Genomic DNA, 27,747 nt, shown 5'->3' on the forward strand with positions numbered 1-27,747 from the left:
ACCACTTGTAACAACCCAAACCAATAACTAACCGAACACGCGGAAGAAATTTTTTTTTTTTACAACAGTAGAGTGCGCCACGCGCACCACCTCAGGGTGCGCGGCACGCACAGGCCTCCAATCAGTTCTGTCCGGTTTTGCAAATTTTCAAATAAAGATCTCCCACTTCCCGACATTTTTAGACGAAACGCTTTTTGCAACATGTTCTAATATGAAAAAATCATACGATTCAATCAGAAAATGAGTTTTACAAAACGGGGCCCACATCGGCCGTTTTACGAGTTTCGTCCAAAACATACAAGTTCGACCCTACAAGTTTAAATTCCAAACGACACTATGAGCATGGTGTTTAGGGTTAAACTACCCAAATCTCGGTCAAACTCCAAAATCTATAACATCCAAAAGTGTCCCCTAACAAACAAGCGGTATCTCTAATCCAAACGAATGCCCTTACCCTTGTCAACGCCGGAGCCTATAAAAAGATAAACAACGAGAGGGTAAGCTAAAGCTTAGTGAATGCAATAATTATACACATACATATATAATATACCTACTTGCAAACACTCATACACATACCGCATACATGCTAGCAACACAATTAGCTTATCATCAATATGAGGCTACCAACCTCCAATACCACAAGCTAGCATAACAATCGCATAAATATATATAACTCGAACAATATAATATGCTTTCGCTTACAACATAAATAACCATGGTTAACCAATCATACAAGGGAATGGCGCTCGCGAAAGGCCATCGGTGTTCATAACATCCATTAGTGTACTTAACAACTCGTATCACTAAACCCTCGGGTGGCATCTTAACACCTCGATACTTCACCCTTTATTTTACTTAGAGTGGTGTCTTAACACCTCGACACTTCACTCCTAGGTGGCATCTTAACACCTCGATGCTTCACCTCTAGGTGGCATCTTAACACCTCGATAATTCACCCGCCAATTACTTAGAGTGGCACCTTAACACCTCGATGCTTCACTCGTCACGTGAAACATGGTGCCTTAACACTTCGACACTTTACATCTCACGCTACCACAAATAAATACATTATATATCTACGCATATAATTATTCCACTCACCTTAACGATTCGGTGACGATTTTATACTTCCGCAAGCTTCAAAGCAAAGTACCTAATATAATAAGTACTTCAATCAACACATAATCTAGTTGGACTAAATACCAACAATTCACTTATATTCATTTAATGACTTAATGCATTAAATGCCCATTTTCACCAAAACCGCCCTTAAGGGTCAAGACCACCATTAATCACTTAAAAGCTAGTGATTAAGGTCTAACAACCCTAACTATAACATAATTAGGGTAATTCATACCCACAATCCCCAACTAGGCCAATCATTAACCCCTTTGACTCATTTAAAATCAACACACCCATTTCGGGTCATCCACTAACCCAACTAACACCCATTTACCAATTAGCTAGGTGTGCTAGTAATTAACTAACCAATTAGGACTCATAAACATCAATTACCACTTTGAAACCCTAGGTTAGTTACCATTGAGTCTTCATGACTCAATCTTACCCAAGAACACCCAAAATCATCAAATATGGGTTTTATGTTCATCACTATCCCAAACCCTAACCCTTACACAAATTTAAAACAAGGAAATCAAGATTAGAGCTTACCACTACAACCACAACATAGCTAGTAAGTAGATGAACGAATTTAATACCCGCACTTTGGCCCGAGAACAACTTCTTCCTCTTGAATTTAAGCTTTTTCACTCAAGAAATCACACTCTCTCTCTAAAATTAAAGTGAAGAAGATAAGGTTGTTGAAAATGGAGTGAAATGACACCCCAAGATCTGACCTATAGTCCTCAAACTCGTTCATAAGTGAAATTACCAAAAAGCCCATCAAAATATCTGATTAAAATAAGCAAAACCTGGCTACAGTGAGGAGTGCGCCACGCGCACCCCTATGTGTGCGCTGAGCGCACTAAGCTCAGACCAGTCTCTGTCTTCTGTTTAACTGCACCATCATTCCCACACTTTATGTATTCTATTTATTCTGCTGTATAATGAAGATTAGGGTCTTACAGCGGGGCAATCTTCCCTCTATTTTGAAGAAAGCTATCAATTCCCCCATCGTGAAATTGCCCTTTCAGGACTACTTGGATAGTGTTGGGTCGGCCAATTTCACCCGTGCCGTTAGGTTGATGCAGAAGCATCGTGTTGGTGGGGTTATCTCTTTGCATCCCGAAATTGCTAGGAAGGTGAATCCAGCTGCTCTGGAGTCGGTTCAGGCTACTGAAAAGGCTCTAAAGGAGATTCATTTTGGTAGCTTTGAGGATCTTTGCACCAATGATGATACAACCGTTCAGCAGCTTCTAGATTTTAACTTCTAAAAATTTGTATTGCACAGTTGTGCATTTTTTGGGGTAAACTTGTAATGAATCATGTATAGTTAATGAAATTGTAATTTCAAGTACATTGTGTCGATTTTTCTTGAGTTGAACTAGTTCATATCTTCGTATGTATGCCTAGAATACATTGTGTTAGTTTTGGCGTGTACACCGTGTAGTCACGCGTGTTTATGCCATCTACTCATTGGCTGTTTATCAGTATTAACTTGTACCGATGAGGGCTAGGCAATCACCTCTTAAGGGGATACAAAACAACGTGCATGGGGCTTATGTGGATGCCGGAATCCGTTTTGCCGCTAGCCGTTTATAATTGTTTGAACATTATTGTGAATAACATAATGACAAAGTTATTGCAAACGATAAAAAGCTTTTTATTAATTCCTTGAAAAGGAAAAACATACAATCAGTTCTTTTATCACAAGAAAAAGACAAAAATCAAGATGAACGTGAGTTGAGGTGATCAATTTCAATCACGGTATCTATCGAAACCTCAGTTACTTCATTCAGGCACTTTCGTTTTCCTCAACCGCTATCTTGTCTCGGTTGGAACTCTCGCGACTTTCGGTCCTTGAACATTTGAGTGTCGGATTAAAGGTTTTAGCCTTTTCACGCACACCATTAAATGCTTTCTCCCACTCTGACCGGCGACGTCAGCCGGCAATTGCCTTTTCTGCCTTATGAGGTATGTCTGAGCTTCTGCTACCGGGGTGTGCCGTCGGGGAGAAAAAGGTTAGCCTTTTGACGACAAAAACACGATCTTCCTCCATGACATGTGGTGTCCTCCATGATTCGGCATTTTTCCTGTCTTGAATGACTTTATTACCGGGAAAAGGGTGCCGGGTGGATTTAACCGTTACCACGCCTTGCTGGGTTGGGAGCTTGAGTATGCCATGAGCGGTAGACGCTATGGCGCCAAACTTCTTGAAGAATTGTCTTCCTAATATCACATTTATGGCGGTCACAGATGTAACGACGTTAAAGTCGATGACTTTGCTACGGAGGTAAGGTCTAGTGCCCACCGTGACCATTGCCTTAAGCCTACCAATCGTTTCTTTCAGTGCGACCAGAGAATCCAGAGATGATGGCATCAGACTGTCTCATCTTCTTTTTGATACGCTTTGGGAGCCGGGAAAGGCAATGAACATACAACACTTCTACTTCGCTTCCTGTGTCGGTGTACATTTCAGTCAAGGGAAATCCATCTATCAGTCTGGTAATGACTACCGGTTCATCCCAAGAGTATCGTGGCGGCATTCCCGGGAAGGTGATGGTAGCGTCTTTCCAGGAATTTTATCGGGCAAACTCGTCCTTCTGAACATTGATCATGTTAACAACAACTTTATCCTTTGCTTTCTCTCGTTTCTTACCGTCCTTCTTCTGCCAGCTGAATGTTTTGTTGGGATTGGACTTTTTGAACTTTCGTCATGATAGCAAATGATTGAGTTCACCTGCTTTTATTTTGGCAATGATTTCACGTATCAGCGCCTTGCATTCATCGGTGTCATGGCCATTGTCCTCATGGAACTCACAATACTTGTCTGACTTTTGGCCGTCACGCTTTTCCAGTGGTGCCGGAGGAGTAAACTTTGCCTTCACGGATTTCGTTAACAGTATCTCCCTTGGAGTTTTGGAGAGGCTATCGATTAGAGACCCTTTATCATACGGCTTCCGGCTGCTCTTGTCATGCCTATGGCTATCATGACTCTTGCCACGACTGTTGTGATTTTTGCTGTGGCTTTCACTGCGCCTGCTACTGTTATGGCGGTGCCTGCTGTCGCTTCTCCTCTCTTCTTCTCTTTTCCTCTCTTCTCGATGATACCCAGTATGTCTCTCCCTCCTCGAGTGTTGGTATTGCATAGCTACCATTACGGCACCTGCAAATGTACCCGAGATGTTCCAACGGAGTTCTGAGACAAGTGACGGGTGTGCGTCTTTGTCTAAGCACGTGATAAATTCGAAAATCTGATGCGTTTCCGGGAGTCCTGAGATTTTCAGACATTTCAACATATACCTTGTGATGAAGCTTTCGATCTTCTCTCCCCGGTACATTGGGATTTCGTAATCATACAGGTGCGTATACGTGTGTCGGTGGAGGTTCTGATATTGCATGAGGAACTTTTCTCGTAAGTCCGCGAAGCAAGTGATTCCATTAGGTGGTAATTTGGCAAACCACTCCCTGGCAGCCGACTGTAGTACCGTCGGAAAGAGATGACATGCCACCTCGTCACTCCAGTGCTGGGTTTTCATAGCACCCTCAAAGATTTGCAAGAAATCGTCCGGGTTCGTGGTGCCATTATACACCCCCAAAATGACCGGTATGATGATGTTAGCGGGGAGTGTGCAACTGGCGATTCGTTTGCACAACTTTTGGCTAGTAGCTAACGTCTCAACCGGTCGCTTTGCTTTGTTACCGGTGATTAATGCGAAGAGATTTTCAAGTGCTGTCCCCTGGACGGCAGGTTGCGACAGGGAATGTTTGTACGCTGGCGGTGCAGCCTGCACGAGGAGCTCGGTCAACCATGCGTTTGCGGCAGCTTTGTTAGCACCCTCGCCTCCTGCACCGATGCTTAGCATTGGACTGGTTTTTAGAACGTCTCGAGTTTGCGATTGCTGCTTCTCTGCTAGACTGTTATCATTCAGCATGAACTATAGCTTTTCAATCAATTGTTTCTCAACGTTGGCTGAGATCATTTTGGTGATCATGTCGGTGTCGTTGTGGGACAATCCGATGCCGCTTAATCCACCAGTTTTGAGACCAAGTGTGCCGAGCTTCAACCTATCTCCTCCGAGCGGTGACCCCCCAATGTGTATCCTCGTCATCGGCGGAGACATTCATTTCGTCTCCCGATGCATCTCCAGAGTGAATGTGAGCGATTGAATGCTTTTGTGGTTGAGGTGGCTCCACCGGTGGTGAGCTTCCTTTGTTCAAAGGTGGCTGAACATCGTCGTTCATACCATTCTTGCTTGCCGTTTTGCTACTTGGTTTCACTGTGTTGTTCGTACCTTTAGGTGGTGCCATTTGATCAAACCAAAATTGTTAGGTGTGATTAGATTTCGGGTTTGAGTGCTTGATTTGGGAGAAATAGAGAGTCGAATGTTTTAACTCCAATAATTGTGCAAACTCCGATTTCGAATCTGGATTCCAAGGGCGTAAAACAATCGATTGAATTACCCTTATTCGATCATAATCGAATAAGCTGAGGATTAATTCCAACGATGATCGGAGCACCGAACGGAATTGGTTTAACGACTGGAGTGATGTTACCGCAATTGGTTTGGGCAGAGTAACATTAATGCATCCAGTGTTGTGTGAATGAAAGATCTTGTTTACGTATTTATAGATGTTTAGGAGGGAATGGTGACGTGGCACATGTCCCTTTCATGGTTGTAACGAACTTTGTCAATCCCGATTGGTGACGTGGCACCTGTCCTTTTCGTGAGGAATAACAGATCCTAACGAACTTCCCTAGATTTGCGGGCTGAAGTGGCATGCAACTTGCTTGCATGCTCATTCCGTTATCAGGTGATCATTCCGGGACAGAGCGTCTTTTCCGGGATAGTGCACTTTCTCCGGGATAGTGCACTTTCTTCGGGACAACGTGCCTGTCCCGGGAGAATATCTTCGTGCCGGGTTGGAATGCCGTGATGGTACTGACGGCAGGTTGATTCCGGCTGAGGCATCACGATGCTCTCAGTCTAGCCGGGTGGGTCTCGCCAAACACTTGTTCCAAGTGTTTCTTCACAGTTATGATTATGATGACTGGCTTCGCAACGCTTGATTATGATTGTCATGACTGGCTGTATGGTGCCGGTTGTGTGTATGTCATCCGGGTTCTCGGTCTTGCCATTTGCCCGGCGTGGTAAAATTTCTGGGATGACGTCAGACGGAAGTCGAGAAAAGAAATACGCATTTCGGGACGCGTAGTACCGGGTAGGATTTTTGCCGAGGCGCTTGCCTGTTTTCGAGATGGATCATTATGCGTATCATTAGTTTACGCTCCATAATCGTTGGCGGATAAAGCTAATCTTTGGATGAAACTCACGAACTTTGTTGTTACTCATTCGGGTGAATACATTTTTATGGGCGATCGGAACTCGGTTAGAAACTTTGATGAATGTTGTGGATCATTTTGTGCGTTAGATGGTAGACCTTTCAATGAGTTTATAGAATCTAATGCTTTGTACGATGTTCCTTTAGGTGGTCTTCAATACACATGGTGCAATAAATCAGGTAGTAAGTTTATCAAAATTGATCGTTTTCTTATTACTAATAATGTGCTTAATGTGGTGGATGATTTAAAGGGACTTGTCTTACCCCGGGGACATTCGGAACACTCTCCTCTCTAATTGTTTCAAGATAAAGTGGATTTTGGGCCAACGTATTTCAAGATATTAGATTCGTGGTTTGCTCGTTCGGACTTTGACTCCACGTTCGTAATGCTTGAGACATAATCAACGTCGACTCTAATATGGACATTGTAGCTAAATTACGCCTGATGAAAGGTCATTTGAAACATTGGATTCATTCTATCAGATCAACCGAAGTGACAGGGTTGAAAGGGCTCACCAATACGATTAATGATTTTGATATTGCTATTGATGCTGGTAGTGCTTCTAACGATAAGATTAATCTTCTAAACAGGCTAGCTGTTGAAAGAGATGAGTTGTCTAAGTTACTTGACCTTGACTCGCTTCGAAAATCGAGAGTTAAATGGGACGTTGAGGGTGATAAAAATTTCAAGTTTTTTCATCGTTCTTTAAAACACAAACGTCGCATCCAACACATTCACGGTTTACTTGTTGATGGGGAGTGGTATGATAATCCTAATGACAATAAATCAAATTTTTTTGATTTTTTAAATGCCAAATTCGATGCTACTTTTACGAAGTGGAGTTTGGTAATGTTAGACCACGTTATCGCCTCTATGATGCCGAGGAAATGTCTCTTGAAGTTGAGTTCGATGATTTGGAGATAAAAAATGCGGTTTGGGATTGTGGTAGTTCCAAGGCCCCGGGACCGGACGGTATTTCGTTTCGTTTTTTAAAACATTTTTGGGATATTTTACATGTTGACTTTTGTAGGGATATTAGAGGTTTTTTCGCTACATCTAATATGCCCCCAGGTGCAATTTCGGCTTTTTTTTTTCTCTTATTCCAAAGGTGCAGAACCCGGTCCTTATCACTGATTTTCGTCCTATTTCTTTGGTTGGATGCTTCTACAAGATTGTTACTAAAATTTTGACTAAAAGGTTGTTATCAGTCATTGATAAGATTATTAGCCCGGTTCAGTCGACGTTCATTTCGGGCCGCCAGATTCTTGATGGTCCTCTTATGTTAAGTGAAATTATTTCGTGGTACAAGAAAAATCATAATAAGTTGCTTATGTTTAAAGTTGATTTCGAGAAAGCTTACGATTCCATGAATTGGGACTATCTGTTATTTATGCTTTCTTTGTTGGGTTTCGGTTAGAACTGGTGTTCTTGGATAAGGGGTTGCCTCTATTCAGCTAGGACTTCGGTCATAGTTAATAGTTGTCCGACTCGCGAGTTTCCTTTAAAAAGGGGCTTGAGACAGGGCGATCCTCTAAGTCCGTTTCTTTTTATTATCGTAATGGAAGGTCTTCATCTTGCTTTTCATCACGCCATGGAAGCTCGCATCATTCGATGTATTAAGGTTGGGAGGGATACCATTCATCTTTCTCACTTTATTTATGCAGATGATGTCATTATTTTTTCAGATTGGAGTGCTATAGAATTGAACCGTATTTTACTCATCTTAGAGATCTTTTATAAAGTTTCTAGTTTAAGGTTAAATGTTGCTAAAGCTCACGTTTTTGTAATTCGTGTGGCGGATTCTGAGGTTATTTCCATTGCTAATGCCACAGAGGCTCGGGTAGGGACGTTTCCAACTACTTACCTTGTTATGCCTATTGGTTCCAATATGAAATATATCTTTAATTGGGACTTGTTGATTAATAAGTTCCGGTCTAAATTATCTTCATGGAAGGCCAGTCTCATTTCCTCGGGTGGCAGATTGACGTTGGTTAAACCGGTTATGGGGAGTTGATGTGCGTAGAGGTGTATACAAAATAGTTATATTTTTACAAGGAAATACTATTAAATACGATACAATATTACACAAGTTATTTATTTATTTATAGAGTGGATATACCTAAACCTTGCTACAACACTTATAGGCAGTGCACCTAATCGTACAGTAGTGTAGTTTTTAGTAAGTCTGGTTCGTCCACAGGGAACTCGCCAAGTTTAACACTATATTTTTAACAAATTTAATAATATATATATGTAGTATTATTATTATAAAAAGGGGGGTTTTTACCGTTTAATGACCGGTTTGTCGATTTTAAAACTTTAGTTGCAGTTAAAACCTAATGTAAAATATTAAAAATAAATATAACTTAATTTTAAGCGTAACGTAAATAACGATAATGAAATTGCGATAAATAAAAGTGCGATAAATAAAATTGCGATAATTAAAGAGTACGATAATTAAAAGTGCAATTAAATAAAATAACATTAAATAAAAGTGCGATAATTAAAAGTGCAATTAAATATGAAATAAAGGAACTACGCTTATTTAAACTTCCGTAATCATGATGTTTGACGTGTTGATTTTAGTTTAGTACCATGGGTTAATTGTCCTTTGTCCTGGATTATTCAATATGTCCATACAGATTTGTCCATAATAGTCCATCAGTCATAATCATAAAGTGCGGAGGTCTTCGTCAAGTTATTCTTATTCCCGAAGTCAAATATTCCAACTAATTGGGGATTCGAATTGTAACAAGGGCTTATTACTTTGTTTAATGAATACACCAGGTTATCGACTGCGTGTAAACCAAGGTTTTAATACTTTGTTAACAATTACACCAATTACCCTTGAATGCAATTCACCCATGTTTTAACTTGTCCATTAACTATTAATCCAATCCCGTGTCCGGTAAAATGAACAATTATTGGTATTTATAGATATCCCGCCCACCGTACCCGATTAAGCATATGTGGTTATATATAAATACGTCAAATTATAAGTCTATATATTAAATTAACGAGGTATCATTTAGTTAATATAAAGCCCATTAATAGCCCATAGTCTAATTTTCACAAGTGTCGTTCTTTTGTCCAAACCCCAATTATGGTATAAAGCCCAATTACCCAATTTTAATATTTAGCCCAACATCATGATTACTTCGGCTTAAATAAGCATAATAATAACTTAGCTACGAGACATTAATTTAAAAAGGTTGAACATAACTTACAATGATTAATAATAGCGTAGCGTTACACGGACAGAATTTCGACTTACACCCTTACAACATTCGCTAATATACCCTTATTATTATTATTAAAATTATAATTAAAATTAAAATTATAATTAATATATATATATATATATATATATATATATATATATATATATATATATACACACGAGTGAGAGATAGATAAAGAAAAAGATGTGATGTTGTTCAACCAAACTGCGAAATTTATAGGGATGTGGCCAGTTACTATTTACCATGCGATCGCATGGTTTTATAACTGTCAGGCCATGCGATCGCATGGCCTGCTTTTCCAGCTCACATGAGCTTGTTTGATTCTTGCCGACGGTTTATAAATATATATAATATATAAATAATTTTAAGAATTATTTAAATATTATATTATATTTATGTGCATAGTTGACTCGTAATTTTTAGTCCGTTGCGTCGAGCGTTGAGAGTTGACTCTGGTCCCGGTTTCAGATTTTCGAACGTCCTTGCGTACAATTTAATATCTTGAATTTTACGTTTTGTGTCTTGTACTCTTGTAATTTTGAGACGCTTCTCATCAATAATTGGAACCACTTTGATTGTAATTTGTACTTTTTAGCTTTTTGGTCGTTTGCGTCTTCAATTCGTTGAATCTGTCTTTTGTCTTCACCTTTTTATTATTTAAACGAATATCACTTGTAAATAGAACAATTGCAACTAAAAGCTTGTCTTTCTTGAGGGATAATGCTATAAATATATATGTTCGTTTTTAGCATTATCAAATATTCCCACACTTGAGCGTTGCTTGTCCTCAAGCAATATAGTCTTGAAATAAAAATACTAGAATCACTTCTTTATTCTTCACACTTTGTATATCTGTGATTTCTATACGGCGGTATGAACAATGGTAGTAACGATGTGGTTTACAGTCCCACATGACAATAAAAATTTAGATCCTTTAGGAAATTGGATCTTTATGAAAACATTTGATCTTTTGAAAATTAAATCTAGCTTTTACCCTAGATAAGTTTTCCGGAATAACCCTTCACCGGTGTTTTCAAAATTGTTTTTGTGAGTTTTGTGGGTTTCAGATTTGAAAATTTTGGCTCAAAACTTGCGGTTTTGTGTCACCCACTTGCTAACCTTGTATTGGGAAAGCAACACGTCCAGTATACTTGCTCCGTATATTACCTTTCGGTAAACTACCGTCCGGTTGTAAAGGAAAGCGGTGAACAAGCAACTGTTAAGGCAATGTCCCGTGACATGCTTTTAATTATAGTCTATAACGCGTCGGATACAATTACTATCCTTGGTAGGAGCAATAGTAAAGCTCACCCTATAGTTTTTCGGTCTGGTACAAGGTCCTGTCTTCGACCATGCTATGCAACCACCATTCTTACGGTTGACACCCGATTTGGTTCAGGTGACCTAATGAATTCCAGGTGAATTCCTAGGATTTTACGTTCAATGGTAATGAACGCATTAAAAATGGGTTTTCAGAAAACAAATGTAATTTTGATCAAAATATTTTCTCGTTCAAGCTCGAGTTTAGATATCATTGAATTCCATGAGTTTGTAATTCTCAATCTTTAAAAGTCAATCTCTAGGATTGAGTAATATCAGTCTTAAAAGCTGATTTTTGATCTTTAAGGAGATTATCCTTTCCGGGGATCTGATTCATTAGTCTTATCAAGCTAATTTGCACGGCGCCCTCTCCATTTTACGAGACAGATCCTCTCATGGTTAGGATAAGTCTGACCACTTGGCGACCCTGTTTGATGCTGAGGTCCGTGGATTTCCAGCTGATTTTTTAGAAAACTTTTCAAGGTTTTTCGTAGACTCTACAACTGGTCTGGACGACAACTTCCTGACCTAAATCAAGAAGCGCGTGTCTTTTTCGGAAGACTTTACTTCCTTTTAATGATGGAATTGATTCATCGTGTAGATCCATCTTTCTTTCAAATATATTACAGTTTTCCGGGTAAAACAGTTAATTTTGTCCAAAACAAAAGTATCTTCAATTATTTGTACAAAAATATGTGATATATGTTCAAAATAACTTGGTAAATTTTTCCCACACTTGGCTTTTATTTTCCTTTCTTTGCCTTTTTATTGTCCTCTATTCCATTTTAAATGAATTCTAACATTTTGGGTTGTTTCTCAATTTATGTCCTTTCCGAGGTAACAATAATTTCGGTGTTAATACCTAGTTTTATCGCTCATAAATATGTATAAACATGATTTTGAGTTCATTTAATTGAAAATTTTGAAAATTTTTACTAGAATTGGGTAGTCAGTATATAAGACTAGGGCTGTTCTTTATTATCAGAGAGCGCTAGATTCTAATACAACTACTGCGTTACTAGTATTTTTAATGGTAACCAAGTGTATAAGTTAAAATTTTAAAAATCCGAAAGAATTTAACCCCTTCCCACACTTAAGATCTTGCAATGCCCTCATTTGCAAGAAATCAGTAACAATTTAAATTATTGAGGGTGATTAGCGTAGAAAAATGATTAAATTTTACCAAAGTTTCCAAACATATTGGCGTTTGTTTGTTGAATGATAAATGATGCACATCATTTGTTCATTCCGTCTTGTTGTTACATCACATTTGTTTTTTGTTTTGTCGTCAAAATCAGTAGCTTTTGCTGAACTTAATGTCAGTCTTTGAAAATGTGCTATTTTACCCTGTTGTGTACATGAAATAAAATACATACCATACAAATATAAACATGCATGGTAATTTAAAATGGGACTTAAAATCCCACTTTCAAATCAAATATGAAATATTAGTACAACATAATAAATATATTAAACATACATAAAAGTATCAAAATATAATGTGTTTAAACATAAATAAATAAAAATAATAAAAAGATAAAAATATAGAAATCACCAACCGGAACTATATCAATCTGGATAGGGGTTCCAGTTCATGTCGTCGTTCAGGTTCCATGGTTGGTGATAGGTATACTGGTAGGCCTGGTTAGGGTCGTAGAGAGTAAATGGTGGTCTCATCTCGGGCTGGTGTGGAGGATAGTAAGCGGGTCGGGTCAGTACGTAGTGATCCTGAGGTGATAGCTGACTCATGATTTGACGTTGATGATAGTCCCATCTATCATGCTGTCGTTGCCTAGAATGCTCGTACTCATTCTGTAACGACCCTGGTTTTTCCAACGTTATTTATTAATAATTATTATTATTAATACGTGTGATTAATCGAATGTATGTTATTACATTTACATGTTGCTTTGATTGCCCGTACTTGAACTTTAAATGCCCGAAACGTCTTTGTGACACCCGGAACTTGCACGAATAATATTTTCAAGTATTATTTACATTCATGATTAATTTTATTAATCATTTTAATTAACTAAAGCTATTAGTTAGTTACTTGGGCTTAAGTTGGACTTTTATTGGATTACTTGCAACTTGGGCTTTAATTAGTTTAATGGACTCATGAATAAGACTCACAAGCCCACCCTACATCTTAAATGGGTTTATTAGCCCATGTCTTTCATAATGTAAGTAATACTTACAACATTAACTAGCTAGTTTGTATATTTAGAATCTTGTTGCCTTATAATTCCCATGAAACACCACTCTTAATCCAACTTTTGTAAGCTTTGTAGGCAAGTAACCAAGGGACTAAACCCTCCCCCCCTTTCCTATCCAAACCGTCGGCCAAGCTCTCCCTTTAGGAGAGTTTGGTTTCAAAAATCTTCATTTCATTTTACTCCATACTCTCTCATTTCAAAACACCCACACATTACTAGCAAATATCTTTCTTCTTTTTTTTTCTCTCAAGGTTCATTGTTCTTGCAAGTAAGTTAAAGACTTTTCTTCCTTTCTTACTTAAACAAAACCGTGGCCTAAGTGCCCTTTAATCATCATCAATCCTTGTTGTCTAAACTTTTGTTACTTGTTCTTGATTAAAGTTAATTACTTGTAGATTACTAAGTTGTTTACTTACTTACTTTCATGTTACAAGAACAAACTTTTTAGTTTGATTCTCCATTTATATCTTGTATTTAACAAGAACATCAAGAACATAATCTCTCTAGTTATGTTCTACATATTTTGTTTCAAAGAATTAAAGTTCATAGTTGTATAAACTCTTTACTTGTAGTTCTTGAAGTAACTTTGAAGTTACTTCACTTAAAGATCAACTTGGGTTGAATCTTTAAAAGTAAGAGCAACTATGAATCATCTTCTTGTTTAGTTAGCTTTCTACTTTATTTTGTTTCAAAAGATTTAAAGTTTATAATCTTTATAATTGTTACTTGTGTTCTTGTTTGTTGTATGTTACTAGAATACCACCTTCATGGTTGGTTTAGGCTTATCATTCATTTTCTTTATTTCTTATTGTTAGTTGCTTACTACACATTTGAACAAGGACATGAAACCAACAAGAGCTTACACTTTGGTGCAAGTATCATGGATCCAACACTTGGTTGTGATCTTTCTTAGTGTTCATGAACTTGTTCATAAACTTACATGTAACCTTGGTTCATCAAACACTTACAACACTTGCACTTGAGTTATGATGGACAAACCTTGGTCAAAATGATGTTAACACATCAACGAGTTGTACACTTGAAGCTATACGCATCAAGGATGAGAACCGTGATGAACATCAAGCACCGAGACAACCGGAACTCTCCAAAACCCACTGTTCTGTCCAAAACCTACTGACCTGATGCTTCTGGAACAGACCAGTAGACCTGGGCTGTTCTAACCTTGATTTTTAGATAGAACTTTTCGAGTAGATAACTTTTCATATAGGACTCGTCTTAATCCGAGTTACGGTTTAGGATTTATGGCCCTCCGATCGTTACCATGTCCTTTAACGTTGTGCAGAAATTTCTGACCTACTCGCACTTAGACCGTCGCCACGGTCAAACCAAGACGATTTTGCTTCTGTAAATTTTACCACACTTAAGGGACTCATAGACGGAGCCATGACCACTGGTCTCATCTTAATTCAGTAAGGGTAGAGGCCGTGGTGACTGACCGAAGTCAGCCTTTGTTTTAAACGACTTTCATAAACGAGTCTTACTTGTTACCTTTTGTTTAATGATGATTGATGATGACCCTTATGACCTTAATTACGTACTTGTAAACCTTTTGAGACGACTTATTGACTTAGTGCTATTTGACTTAGGTTGAGGACGTTTAGACCGTTACTTGCACACCACTTTCCGACTACTACCTTACCATTACTACTAATCATTGTGAGTTATAGCATTCCCTTTTTACTTTAACTTATTTTGGGAACTGAGAATACATGCGGATTTTGTGTTTTACATACTAGGCACGAGTACTTAAACTTATATATGTGTGGGTTATACAACGGCATAAACATTCCCTTTAGCTCGGTAACGTTTAATCATTGGTTTTTGAACCATGAACGCGAATCTTAGATATGGATCCATAGGGTTTGACATCCCCACTCGGGCTAGTAGCGCTAGCATTTAACGAGTGTTTAATACTTCGAGGTTATACGCACTTGCCAAGTGCACTTTAAGGGGGTACATTAAACGTTAAGTTAGTTACCGGGTGCCCACGGTTAAGCATATACTTTTACATACTTTTGAAACGCTCGTTGTAGCACTGAAATCTCGTGGCCTACTTACATTACTGTTATACTTAAACTATAGCTCACCAACCTTTGTGTTGACCTTTTTAAGCATGTATTTTCTCAGGTGCTTGAAGTCGCTTCCGCTATCTTACTAGTCGTGCTGTAGAACCCGCTGCCTAGAGTTGTTATCGCATGACTACTTATCTTGCATTCAAACTTTTTACTTATGAACTTATGTTATGTAACGACCATTATGGTCACGTACACTTATTTAATGCTTCTACTTAGTGAAGCATACTTTTGATTTGTAAAACAATTGACGTATGTTATGACGTCACTTTTATTAATGAATGCAAACTCTGTTTTGAAAACGCATATAGTACTTAACCTTGTAATGATCCTGTTGTTGATGGTCCGTACATGATGATTTAGTACGGGGCGTCACATTTGGTATCAGAGCATTGGTTGTAGGGAATTAGGATGCATTAGTGAGTCTAAGACCGACCCGAGTAGGATTCACTAATAGGGCTAATCTACAACTTGTTAGTTTACTTGTTTCCGCTGAACTTACTGCATGCTGCTGCTTACTGTTACTGCTATATGCCGTATGCTACTACGTGATTTCACTACTGCATGCTATTACTTGCCTTCGATTGCATGCTAGTTTCATACGATTACTGATATTGCCATGCTACTTATTGTTATACATGATATAAACTGTTGGCCTATTATTTGCTTGCTTTATGACATACTGACATGGAAAATTTATTTTTCCTTGTTCAGATGTCGGACGTTCCACCTACTGACATCCCGAGCGGCTCAGGCCCCGTTGTTCCTCCCACTGCTGCACCTGTTGCTGCTGCTGCTGCTGCTGCTGACATTCCGGCCCCGACACCCACTGGCGACCCCGGCGCCTCTAGTTCTGGAGCTAGCTCTAGTGTGCCTATCCCGGCGTCTTCTTCCAGACCCCTGAGGCAACTGGCTCGCATTGGTGGCATGGAGATCCCCGCGGAATTCGGGGAAGGTCCCTTCCGTAATCACTGGCGCACACCTTGCCGACGCACTGCCGACGGCCGCTTAGCCGTGATTACGCCAGGCCGACACCGACAGATGTTGGCTGCTTTCGGATATGTTGAGCCACCCGCGCCACCACCGCATGATTCAGACGACGGTTCTTCCACCGATGCTTCTTCAGACGACACCTCATCTGACGACTCCAGTGATGAGGAGGATCCCGCTGACCGACCGATTCAGGCACCTTCTACCCCGCCGAAGAAGCGGTATCGCTTCGCTGGCATAATTCCTGGTCGTACTGTCACTGACGCTTATGGTCGGCGTCGTAGGATCACTGCACGTAAACGGCTGGTGCCGTACCCCGCCGATCCACAGATATTACCGTCTCCACCCAGAGCCGGACCATCCACCTCAGCACCACCGGCTCCACCTGCACCGCCAGCACCACCTGCCCCATCACCTTCCTCTAATGAGGAAATGAGGCGGGAGATTGAGATTCTCCAGACTCGAGTTACTGAGCTCGAGGAGCAGTTGGCTCATGTTTTGGACATCTTGTACCCACCATCGCCGTAGGACTTAGTACTAGATTCTGTATTGTAATTTCTTTTGTAATTTCATATTTCACTTATGTAATGTACGAACTTATTGTAATGTATGAACCTATTATCATTAATGAATGGAATTTGTATTGTTACTTTGTGCGCAAGTGTTCTATTTACATTATCATATCATGGTTTTGTGGTACTTATATATGCTTGCATTACTTAATCAACATGTGTTGTGCTGCTTTCATGTTGGTTGTTATATACTATATTATTATTATTTGCATAATGGATTTTGACTTGAGTCAAAATGTTTGTATAGAACATCATGGCCAACGGGAGATCTACCCCCACCGCGGCACAAATTGAGGAAATGATTAACGAGCGAGTCGCTGCTGCACTAGCTGAAAGACAACCCCAAGTTCCACCACCACCGCCTGTCAATCCACCTGTCGTCCGAGATGGGTGTACTTACAAGGAATTTCAAAACTGCAAGCCACACTACTTCAGTGGCACTGAGGGACCCGTCGGTCTCACCAGATGGTTCGAAAAGTTGGAATCGGTATTCAGGGTTAGCAATTGTTCTGAGGCTAACAAAACGAAATTTGCATCTTGCACGCTGTCTGATGGCGCGCTCACATGGTGGAATACCATGGCCCAAGCGAAAGGAATTGATGAGGCGTATGCTACGCCTTGGGAAGAATTTAAATGTGCTATGATCGAGGAATACTGTCCGAGAACCGAGATTCAAAAGATGGAAATCGAATTTATGCAATTGAAAACCGTAGGGAACGACCTTAACAACTACAACCGTAGGTTTTTGGAATTGGCTCTTATGTGTCCAACCATGGTCACCCCCGAATTTAAGCGTTTGGAGAAATACTTCTCGGGACTTCCTAAGTCCATCAAGGGTAATGTTACCTCATCCAAGCCGCCAAGCGTTCCCGAAGCAATGCGCATGGCGCATACTCTCTTGAATCAAATCATCCTTGACGAGCCGGAGAAGGCTAAGTTTGAAACTGTTAGTGGTGAAAAGAGGAAATGGGACAACAACCACAACAACAACAGGGGTAGGAACTATGATCAAAACCCGGCAAAGCGACATGAAGGGTTTAGGCAAAACAACAACATGCACAACAACAACACCAACCCCAACAACAACAACCGCACCAATCCGAACTACAAAGGAACCTTACCACAATGCAATAGGTGCTACAAGCACCACACTGGGTATTGCAATGTTATCTGTGAGAAGTGCCAACGATCTGGACATGTTGGCAAGGATTGCAAGGTTACCACTTTGAATGTGAAGCCAAACCACAACAACAATGGGCCTAAGAAGTGTTATGAATGTGGAAAGACGGGCCATTTCAGAAACGAGTGTCCTAACAAGCGTAAGGATGTCGGACCACCACGTGCTAGAGCCTTCAATGTTAATGCAAGGGACGCTCGCGACAACCCCTACTTGGTGACAGGTATATTCAAGATCAACAATCTTTTAGCTTCTGTCCTATTTGATACTGGTGCCGATAGGAGCTATGTGTGTAGACATTTTTGTGATAAGTTAGATTGGTCGTTAGTTCCTTTGAAGGAAAGTATGCTTGTCGAGGTCGCCAATGGAAAACTTGAAAAGGTTGACCATATTAGTCGTGGAGCTATTATCAACATAGCTGGTGCAGATTTCGAAATTGATTTGATACCTATCAAACTGGGAAGTTTTGACGTGATCGTCGGTATGGATTGGTTGAGCAAGATAAAGGCCGATGTTATCTGTGGAGATAAAGCACTTCGCATACCACAAGGAGATGGCGAACCACTGGTTATCTTTGGAGAGAGATGTACCTCGAAGTTGAACCTCATTAGTTGCGTGAAAGCGCAAAAGATTATGAAGAAGGGACGCTTTGCTGTCCTAGCACATGTGAAAGCGGTAGAAACTGAGGTGAAGAACGTGAACGATGTGCGTATTGTGAACGAGTTTTCCGATGTCTTTCCCGAAGAACTGCCTGGACTACCGCCACCGAGGGCAGTAGAGTTTCAGATTGACTTAGTGCCAGGAGCTGCACCTGTAGCTCGCGCACCTTATAGACTCGCACCTTCCGAGATGCAAGAATTACAGAGTCAACTACAAGAGCTATTAGATCGAGGGTTTATCCAACCAAGCTTCTCGCCTTGGGGCGCACCTGTGTTGTTTGTAAAGAAGAAGGATGGATCCTTCCGTATGTGTATCGACTACCGTGAACTCAACAAATTGACTATCAAGAATCGATATCCTCTTCCACGAATTGATGATCTTTTTGATCAACTACAAGGATCGAGCGTTTATTCAAAGATCGATTTGCGATCCGGATATCACCAGCTGAGGGTGAAGGAAAGTGACGTGATGAAAACTGCATTCAGGACCCGTTATGGTCATTATGAGTTCCTCGTGATGCCATTCGGTTTGACAAATGCCCCTGCCGTGTTCATGGATCTCATGAATCGTGTCTGCAAGCCTTACTTGGATAAGTTTGTTATCGTCTTCATAGATGATATCCTCATCTACTCTAAGAGCGAAGAAGAACATGAGCAACACCTTCGGCTAGTGCTTGAACTCTTAAGACAAGAGCAACTTTACGCCAAATTCTCCAAGTGCGAATTTTGGTTGAAGGAAGTACAGTTTTTGGGTCATGTTGTGAGCGACCAGGGTATCAAAGTTGATCCCGCCAAGATTGAAGCCATCAGCAAGTGGGAGACCCCCACTACTCCAACACATATTCGCCAATTTCTAGGTCTCGCCGGTTATTATCGAAGGTTTATCGAAGGATTTTCTCTGATTGCGCGTCCTTTGACCGCACTGACTCACAAGGGCAAGAAGTTCATTTGGGAACCCACACACGAATCAGCATTCCAAACTTTGAAGAAGAAGTTAACCTCCGCACCTATCCTATCACTTCCTGAAGGCAGTGACGACTTTGTTGTTTATTGCGATGCATCGAAGAGTGGTTTTGGTTGTGTACTGATGCAACGATCAAAGGTTATTGCCTATGCCTCCCGCCAATTGAAGATTCACGAGCGGAACTACACTACACATGATCTTGAACTTGGAGCCGTTGTCTTTGCACTCAAATTGTGGAGACATTATTTGTATGGGACTAAGAGCACTATCTTCACCGATCACAAGAGTCTCCAGCACATCTTCGATCAGAAGCAATTGAATATGAGACAGCGTCGATGGATCGAGACACTCAACGACTACGATTGTGAACTCCGTTATCACCCTGGCAAGGCCAATGTTGTAGCTGACGCTTTAAGCCGAAAGGAGAGGACGGCACCTCTCCGTGTTAGGGCTCTGAACATCACCATCCATTCGAACCTCAACAACCAGATCAGAGTAGCCCAAGTTGAGGCTCTCAAGGAGGAGAACATATCTCACGAGCATTTGAACATACTTGTCTCTCGATTCGAGGTTAGAGAGTCTGGACTTCGATGTTATGCCGGAATAATTTGGGTACCTTACTATGGAGATCTACGAAGCCTGATACTTGATGAAGCACACAAATCGAGATATTCGATTCACCCCGGTGCAGGTAAGATGTACCACGACCTTAAAGAACAGTATTGGTGGCCGAATCTTAAGAAGGACGTTGCGACTTATGTTGGCAAGTGTTTGACTTGCTCGAAGGTTAAAGCCGAGCATCAGAGACCTTCTGGGTTACTTCAACAGCCGGAAATCCCACAATGGAAGTGGGAAAGGATCACAATGGATTTCATTACTAAGCTGCCGAAGACGGTGGGCGGATGCGATACTATTTGGGTTATTGTTGACCGCCTCACCAAATCTGCACACTTCCTAGCGATGAAGGAAACTGATACAATGGAAAGACTTGCTCAGCTGTACATCAAAGAGGTTGTATCTCGTCATGGTGTACCTTTATCAATCATCTCCGATCGCGATCCCCGTTTTGCTTCCAGATTTTGGCGTTCTTTGCAAGAAGCCATGGGAACTCGTCTTGACATGAGTACTGCTTATCATCCTCAGACTGACGGACAAAGTGAACGAACGATTCAGACCTTGGAGGACATGCTGCGTGCATGTGTCATTGATTTTGGAAAGGCCTGGGAAAGGCATTTGCCACTCGCCGAATTCTCGTACAACAACAGTTATCACTCAAGCATTAATGCTGCACCTTTTGAAGCATTGTATGGTCGTAAGTGCCGATCTCCTATTTGTTGGGCCGAAGTAGGCGAAAAGCAAATCACCGGACCCGAGGTAGTTCACGAAACCACGGAGAAGATTGCTCAGATCCAAGCTAGACTTAAGACTGCCCGTGATCGCCAAAAGAGCTATGCCGATCTTAAACGGAAAGACTTTGAATTTAATGTTGGTGATCGTGTAATGTTGAAGGTTGCACCTTGGAAAGGTGTGATCCGTTTTGGAAAACGTGGAAAGTTGAACCCACGATACATTGGTCCATTCGAGATCTTGGAACGTGTTGGACCAGTTGCATACCGTTTGGATCTACCAGCACAATTGAGCTCAGTTCATCCTACCTTCCATGTGTCAAACTTGAAGAAGTGTCTTGCTGCACCCGAACTCATCATACCTTTGGAAGAACTTACTATTGATGACAAACTCCACTTTGTGGAGGAACCTGTTGAGATTATGGATCGTGAGATCAAAACTTTGAAACGCAACAAGATTCCGATTGTACGAGTACGATGGAATGCCAAACGAGGACCTGAGTTTACTTGGGAACGAGAGGATCAAATGATGCGGAAATATCCTCATCTTTTCCCGACTCCTCCATCTACCTCAGCTTAAATTTCGGGACGAAATTTTCTTTAACAGGTGGGTAATGTAACGACCCTGGTTTTTCCAACGTTATTTATTAATAATTATTATTATTAATACGTGTGATTAATCGAATGTATGTTATTACATTTACATGTTGCTTTGATTGCCCGTACTTGAACTTTAAATGCCCGAAACGTCTTTGTGACACCCGGAACTTGCACGAATAATATTTTCAAGTATTATTTACATTCATGATTAATTTTATTAATCATTTTAATTAACTAAAGCTATTAGTTAGTTACTTGGGCTTAAGTTGGACTTTTATTGGATTACTTGCAACTTGGGCTTTAATTAGTTTAATGGACTCATGAATAAGACTCACAAGCCCACCCTACATCTTAAATGGGTTTATTAGCCCATGTCTTTCATAATGTAAGTAATACTTACAACATTAACTAGCTAGTTTGTATATTTAGAATCTTGTTGCCTTATAATTCCCATGAAACACCACTCTTAATCCAACTTTTGTAAGCTTTGTAGGCAAGTAACCAAGGGACTAAACCCTCCCCCCCTTTCCTATCCAAACCGTCGGCCAAGCTCTCCCTTTAGGAGAGTTTGGTTTCAAAAATCTTCATTTCATTTTACTCCATACTCTCTCATTTCAAAACACCCACACATTACTAGCAAATATCTTTCTTCTTTTTTTTTTCTCTCAAGGTTCTTTGTTCTTGCAAGTAAGTTAAAGACTTTTCTTCCTTTCTTGCTTAAACAAAACCGTGGCCTAAGTGCCCTTTAATCATCATCAATCCTTGTTGTCTAAACTTTTGTTACTTGTTCTTGATTAAAGTTAATTACTTGTAGATTACTAAGTTGTTTACTTACTTACTTTCATGTTACAAGAACAAACTTTTTAGTTTGATTCTCCATTTATATCTTGTATTTAACAAGAACATCAAGAACATAATCTCTCTAGTTATGTTCTACATATTTTGTTTCAAAGAATTAAAGTTCATAGTTGTATAAACTCTTTACTTGTAGTTCTTGAAGTAACTTTGAAGTTACTTCACTTAAAGATCAACTTGGGTTGAATCTTTAAAAGTAAGAGCAACTATGAATCATCTTCTTGTTTAGTTAGCTTTCTACTTTATTTTGTTTCAAAAGATTTAAAGTTTATAATCTTTATAATTGTTACTTGTGTTCTTGTTTGTTGTATGTTACTAGAATACCACCTTCATGGTTGGTTTAGGCTTATCATTCATTTTCTTTATTTCTTATTGTTAGTTGCTTACTACACATTTGAACAAGGACATGAAACCAACAAGAGCTTACACTTTGGTGCAAGTATCATGGATCCAACACTTGGTTGTGATCTTTCTTAGTGTTCATGAACTTGTTCATAAACTTACATGTAACCTTGGTTCATCAAACACTTACAACACTTGCACTTGAGTTATGATGGACAAACCTTGGTCAAAATGATGTTAACACATCAACGAGTTGTACACTTGAAGCTATACGCATCAAGGATGAGAACCGTGATGAACATCAAGCACCGAGACAACCGGAACTCTCCAAAACCCACTGTTCTGTCCAAAACCTACTGACCTGATGCTTCTGGAACAGACCAGTAGACCTGGGCTGTTCTAACCTTGATTTTTAGATAGAACTTTTCGAGTAGATAACTTTTCATATAGGACTCGTCTTAATCCGAGTTACGGTTTAGGATTTATGGCCCTCCGATCGTTACCATGTCCTTTAACGTTGTGCAGAAATTTCTGACCTACTCGCACTTAGACCGTCGCCACGGTCAAACCAAGACGAGTTTGCTTCTGTAAATTTTACCACACTTAAGGGACTCATAGACGGAGCCATGACCACTGGTCTCACCTTAATTCAGTAAGGGTAGAGGCCGTGGTGACTGACCGAAGTCAGCCTTTGTTTTAAACGACTTTCATAAACGAGTCTTACTTGTTACCTTTTGTTTAATGATGATTGATGATGACCCTTATGACCTTAATTACGTACTTGTAAACCTTTTGAGACGACTTATTGACTTAGTGCTATTTGACTTAGGTTGAGGACGTTTGGACCGTTACTTGCACACCACTTTCCGACTACTACCTTACCATTACTACTAATCATTGTGAGTTATAGCATTCCCTTTTTACTTTAACTTATTTTGGGAACTGAGAATACATGCGGATTTTGTGTTTTACATACTAGGCACGAGTACTTAAACTTATATATGTGTGGGTTATACAACGGCATAAACATTCCCTTTAGCTCGGTAACGTTTAATCATTGGTTTTTGAACCATGAACGCGAATCTTAGATATGGATCCATAGGGTTTGACATCCCCACTCGGGCTAGTAGCGCTAGCATTTAACGAGTGTTTAATACTTCGAGGTTATACGCACTTGCCAAGTGCACTTTAAGGGGGTACATTAAACGTTAAGTTAGTTACCGGGTGCCCACGGTTAAGCATATACTTTTACATACTTTTGAAACGCTCGTTGTAGCACTGAAATCTCGTGGCCTACTTACATTACTGTTATACTTAAACTATAGCTCACCAACCTTTGTGTTGACCTTTTTAAGCATGTATTTTCTCAGGTGCTTGAAGTCGCTTCCGCTATCTTACTAGTCGTGCTGTAGAACCCGCTGCCTAGAGTTGTTATCGCATGACTACTTATCTTGCATTCAAACTTTTTACTTATGAACTTATGTTATGTAACGACCATTATGGTCACGTACACTTATTTAATGCTTCTACTTAGTGAAGCATACTTTTGATTTGTAAAACAATTGACGTATGTTATGACGTCACTTTTATTAATGAATGCAAACTCTGTTTTGAAAACGCATATAGTACTTAACCTTGTAATGATCCTGTTGTTGATGGTCCGTACATGATGATTTAGTACGGGGCGTCACACATTCCGGGCTTGTCACTGCTCCATCCGACTAAATCTCTCCTTGTTTGTCATTTCTACCTCATTTACACGCTGGTAGACGTCAGTCATAGCCTCCCTAATGACATCCCTAATGTCATCTACTTCCACCATTTCCTCATCTGAACCTCTCTCTACCTGAGGATGATTACCAACATATGGTATTGCCTGATTGCGTCTACTTTTCAATACCTTAGCACCCTGATAGACCCTCAATCCTAAAGGCTCAACCTGTTCCCTACATACCATAAGTGGACCCCCTTGATCCCTATCTACACCCAAATACTCTCCAATGAGAGTAACAAAAATACCTCCTCCTATTATTCCCCCTTCCTGTATTCCTTCCACCATCTTAGACAAATAAAAACCAACACAGTAACGGATATTAACAAAGCCTCTTGGGTCTCGAATACACTTTAGGTAAAATAAATCATGTAAGGTCATTTTCTCCTTATTGTGACCTCTCTGTGTAATCGAGTTAGCCAAAAATCTATGAATTATACGAAGCTCAGCTTTGTTAATATGTAAGTAGGAGTGTTTTCCTCCCAGTGTAAAAACATTATAATCTGACATACGCCTCCAGATGGCGTTCGCGTCAAAATTCCTATCTACCCTTTCACCACGATAAATCAAATTCATACAATCGGGTAGTAGTAATTCACCAGGAGTATATATCTGCAAAGCCCTAGCCATGTCCAGCATGGACATCCTGTACATCCTACGGCCAAGTATAAATCTAAGAAAACTTCTATCATCTAATCTATCTACATCTGCATTTAACGCTATAGTACTCATAAGCTCAATACACCATTCCTTATATACAGGTCTACGAATGGTGAATAGACGTTCCCAATCAGGAAAAGAAGAACTGCCATACCTTTGGATCAGATGCTCCCTAACTGAGTTAACTAGTTGGACCCTTTCTAAAGGCTCCTAATCGATTACCCTCGGTACTTCTACATTTTTCGGTATCAGTTTGAATTTGTTACTTTGATATGTCAGGTAATCTCTCCAGCTTCTATCGAATCTCAGATTAGGATGCAACATGTGTTCAGGAATCGTTGGGTATTCTACTGGCGGATGCATCGGTAATACTATAAAGGCATCAACAAATTATAGCGAATCATAATAAGGTACGTGTTGATCAGGTTGATGTTGTTGTTCCTGTTGTGGTTCTTGTTCGGGTTCTGGTTCGTATTGCAATTCTGGCTCAGGTTCCGGTTGTGGTTGTCTAGATGATGATGATGCACCTCCAGTTTCAGTATATTTCTGCAAAACACATTAACCACAAAATTTGTGCATCCAAATATGCATTAGTATTAGCAAAATAACAACTTAAAACAATCACAATGACATGTTTAATCTATATTAAACTTATGCTCATTTTCATATTTTTTATCAAAATCTACACTTTTTCAAATAAGCATATATGAAAATGTATACAAAGTTCATAAGCGTTTAACTTAAATAACATGTCAAAATTGTCATTACTAGCAATTAAACAAGTCTCAAATGATAATTATATCAAATTAATCAAGTTCATGAATTTTAGACTTAAAAAGTCCACTTTAATTCTCAAAAATCATGTTTAGTATCAAAGTTTGGACCATTTAGCTACCTAAACATGTTACACTACTTAATTTAGCAATAATTCATGACAAAAATCGGCCATAATCTATTTATATCAAAAATCCCCAAATTGCTCAAGAACACAAACCCTAGATTCCTAAAATTTTTGAAGTTTTTGACTTCAAATCATGTAAATAGCATCAATCTAGGTTATACATACATAATATACTAACAATTTAACTCTAATTACACTAGAAATTAACAAAATCAAATTAGGTAAAATATTGATAAATATCACAAAAACTAGAAAATTTAAGAGTTTAGGGGTGTAATTTTTACCTTCTTGTTGAAAAATCAGAACCTAGGCATGATTGTAGCGGATTGTAGGACGAAATTTGGTTGAATTTGGTGAAAAAATGGTGATTTTAGGAGAGTTTTGCATATGTGTGTGTGTTGAAGAAGGGAGACAGAAGCAGGTCGACTGGTTTTATGCTCCTGGCCAGTTTTTCCCTCCCATGCGATCGCATGGTTTTTAAGGGGAAACCCCATGCGATCGCATGGGGTCTGCCATTTTTTTTTTTTTTTATAAAAACCTTATAACTTTTAAAACATAAATTAATAAAATTTTAAAAATTTGTTTCTTTTTAGGAGTGAGGGCGTTTCGGATAGTTGTCCTAGTCCGTCCCTCGACAAAATTTTAAAATTTGTCAATTCAAAGCGTTGTTTTAAAAGCAAAGATTTTTGGGTTTTTTAAATGTTTTTGGCATACTTTAATTCAATAAGATTAAAAATAATGATAATAAAAGTTCTCGTCCCTCCCTTGGGTAGAGCAATTTCGGTTCAACGACCTAGTTTTCAACTCACGACGAATTTTAAAAATCAATTTTTTAACTTAGTGAAATAAAGTAAATTTTTGTTTTTAAATTCACACCAAACTTAAATTTAAAATGCATAAAATTAAAAATTCATATTAAAATTAAAAATTCACACCAAACTTATATTATATTTTTGTTTTTATACATACAAACTTATATTAAAAATATAAATTTTTTAAATATTTACAAACTTAAATATATATTTTAAAGATTTACATTAATAATTTTAATATTAATTTTAAAAACAAAGTAAAAATAAAATTAAATTTTTTTTGGTCTTTTATCCCACTTTAATCAATCAAATATTATCAAAAATATACGCACCTCTTTTCGGTAAAGTAATTTCGGCTATATTACCTAGTTTTACTCCTGACGAATTTTTGAAATATTTTGGGTTGATTGATTAAAGATATTAATACCTTAAGAATAAACGGTAAATTTCACAGTGATGTAATAAATTTTTGTATGATATCAATAAATTCGGTTACGCATACCTAATTTTATTGAATACCAATTTAATACTTTATAGAGAACGATTTAGCGTTTATTATCAAAAGGTTAAAAGCAATAAAAATAAAAATAAAAACTGTACATACTTAACTGTGAGATAGAATTCTCAGAGACCTGCTGTAGCTGACTCATAGGAGAGTCGTGTGATTTGGTTTTTCATAGCTACGTAAGCATAACCTCGAATTTTCAATATCTTTTCTTCTAAACATATAAACGGTCCTTCTCTGCATAGAGTAACAAATTCGG

At 39.1% G+C, this 27,747-nt stretch overlaps 2 protein-coding genes across 2 annotated transcripts; one reads left to right on the forward strand and one right to left on the reverse strand.

The window, feature by feature from the left end:
- Positions 1-3,833: 3,833 nt before the first annotated feature.
- On the reverse strand, positions 3,834-5,054 carry LOC139849060 (uncharacterized). Its single transcript, XM_071838735.1, has one exon. It carries the CDS (start codon positions 5,052-5,054, stop codon positions 3,834-3,836), a length of 1,221 nt encoding a protein of 406 aa, XP_071694836.1.
- Positions 5,055-8,021: 2,967 nt separating this feature from the next.
- LOC139849061 (uncharacterized) lies at positions 8,022-8,477 on the forward strand. The gene has a single exon (XM_071838736.1). The coding sequence runs from the start codon at positions 8,022-8,024 to the stop codon at positions 8,475-8,477; it is 456 nt and encodes a 151-aa protein (XP_071694837.1).
- The last annotated feature ends 19,270 nt before the right edge of the window (positions 8,478-27,747 follow it).

This window comes from Rutidosis leptorrhynchoides, chromosome 5 (genome assembly GCF_046630445.1).
Source record: "Rutidosis leptorrhynchoides isolate AG116_Rl617_1_P2 chromosome 5, CSIRO_AGI_Rlap_v1, whole genome shotgun sequence".
NCBI classification, from domain to species: Eukaryota; Viridiplantae; Streptophyta; class Magnoliopsida; order Asterales; family Asteraceae; genus Rutidosis; species Rutidosis leptorrhynchoides.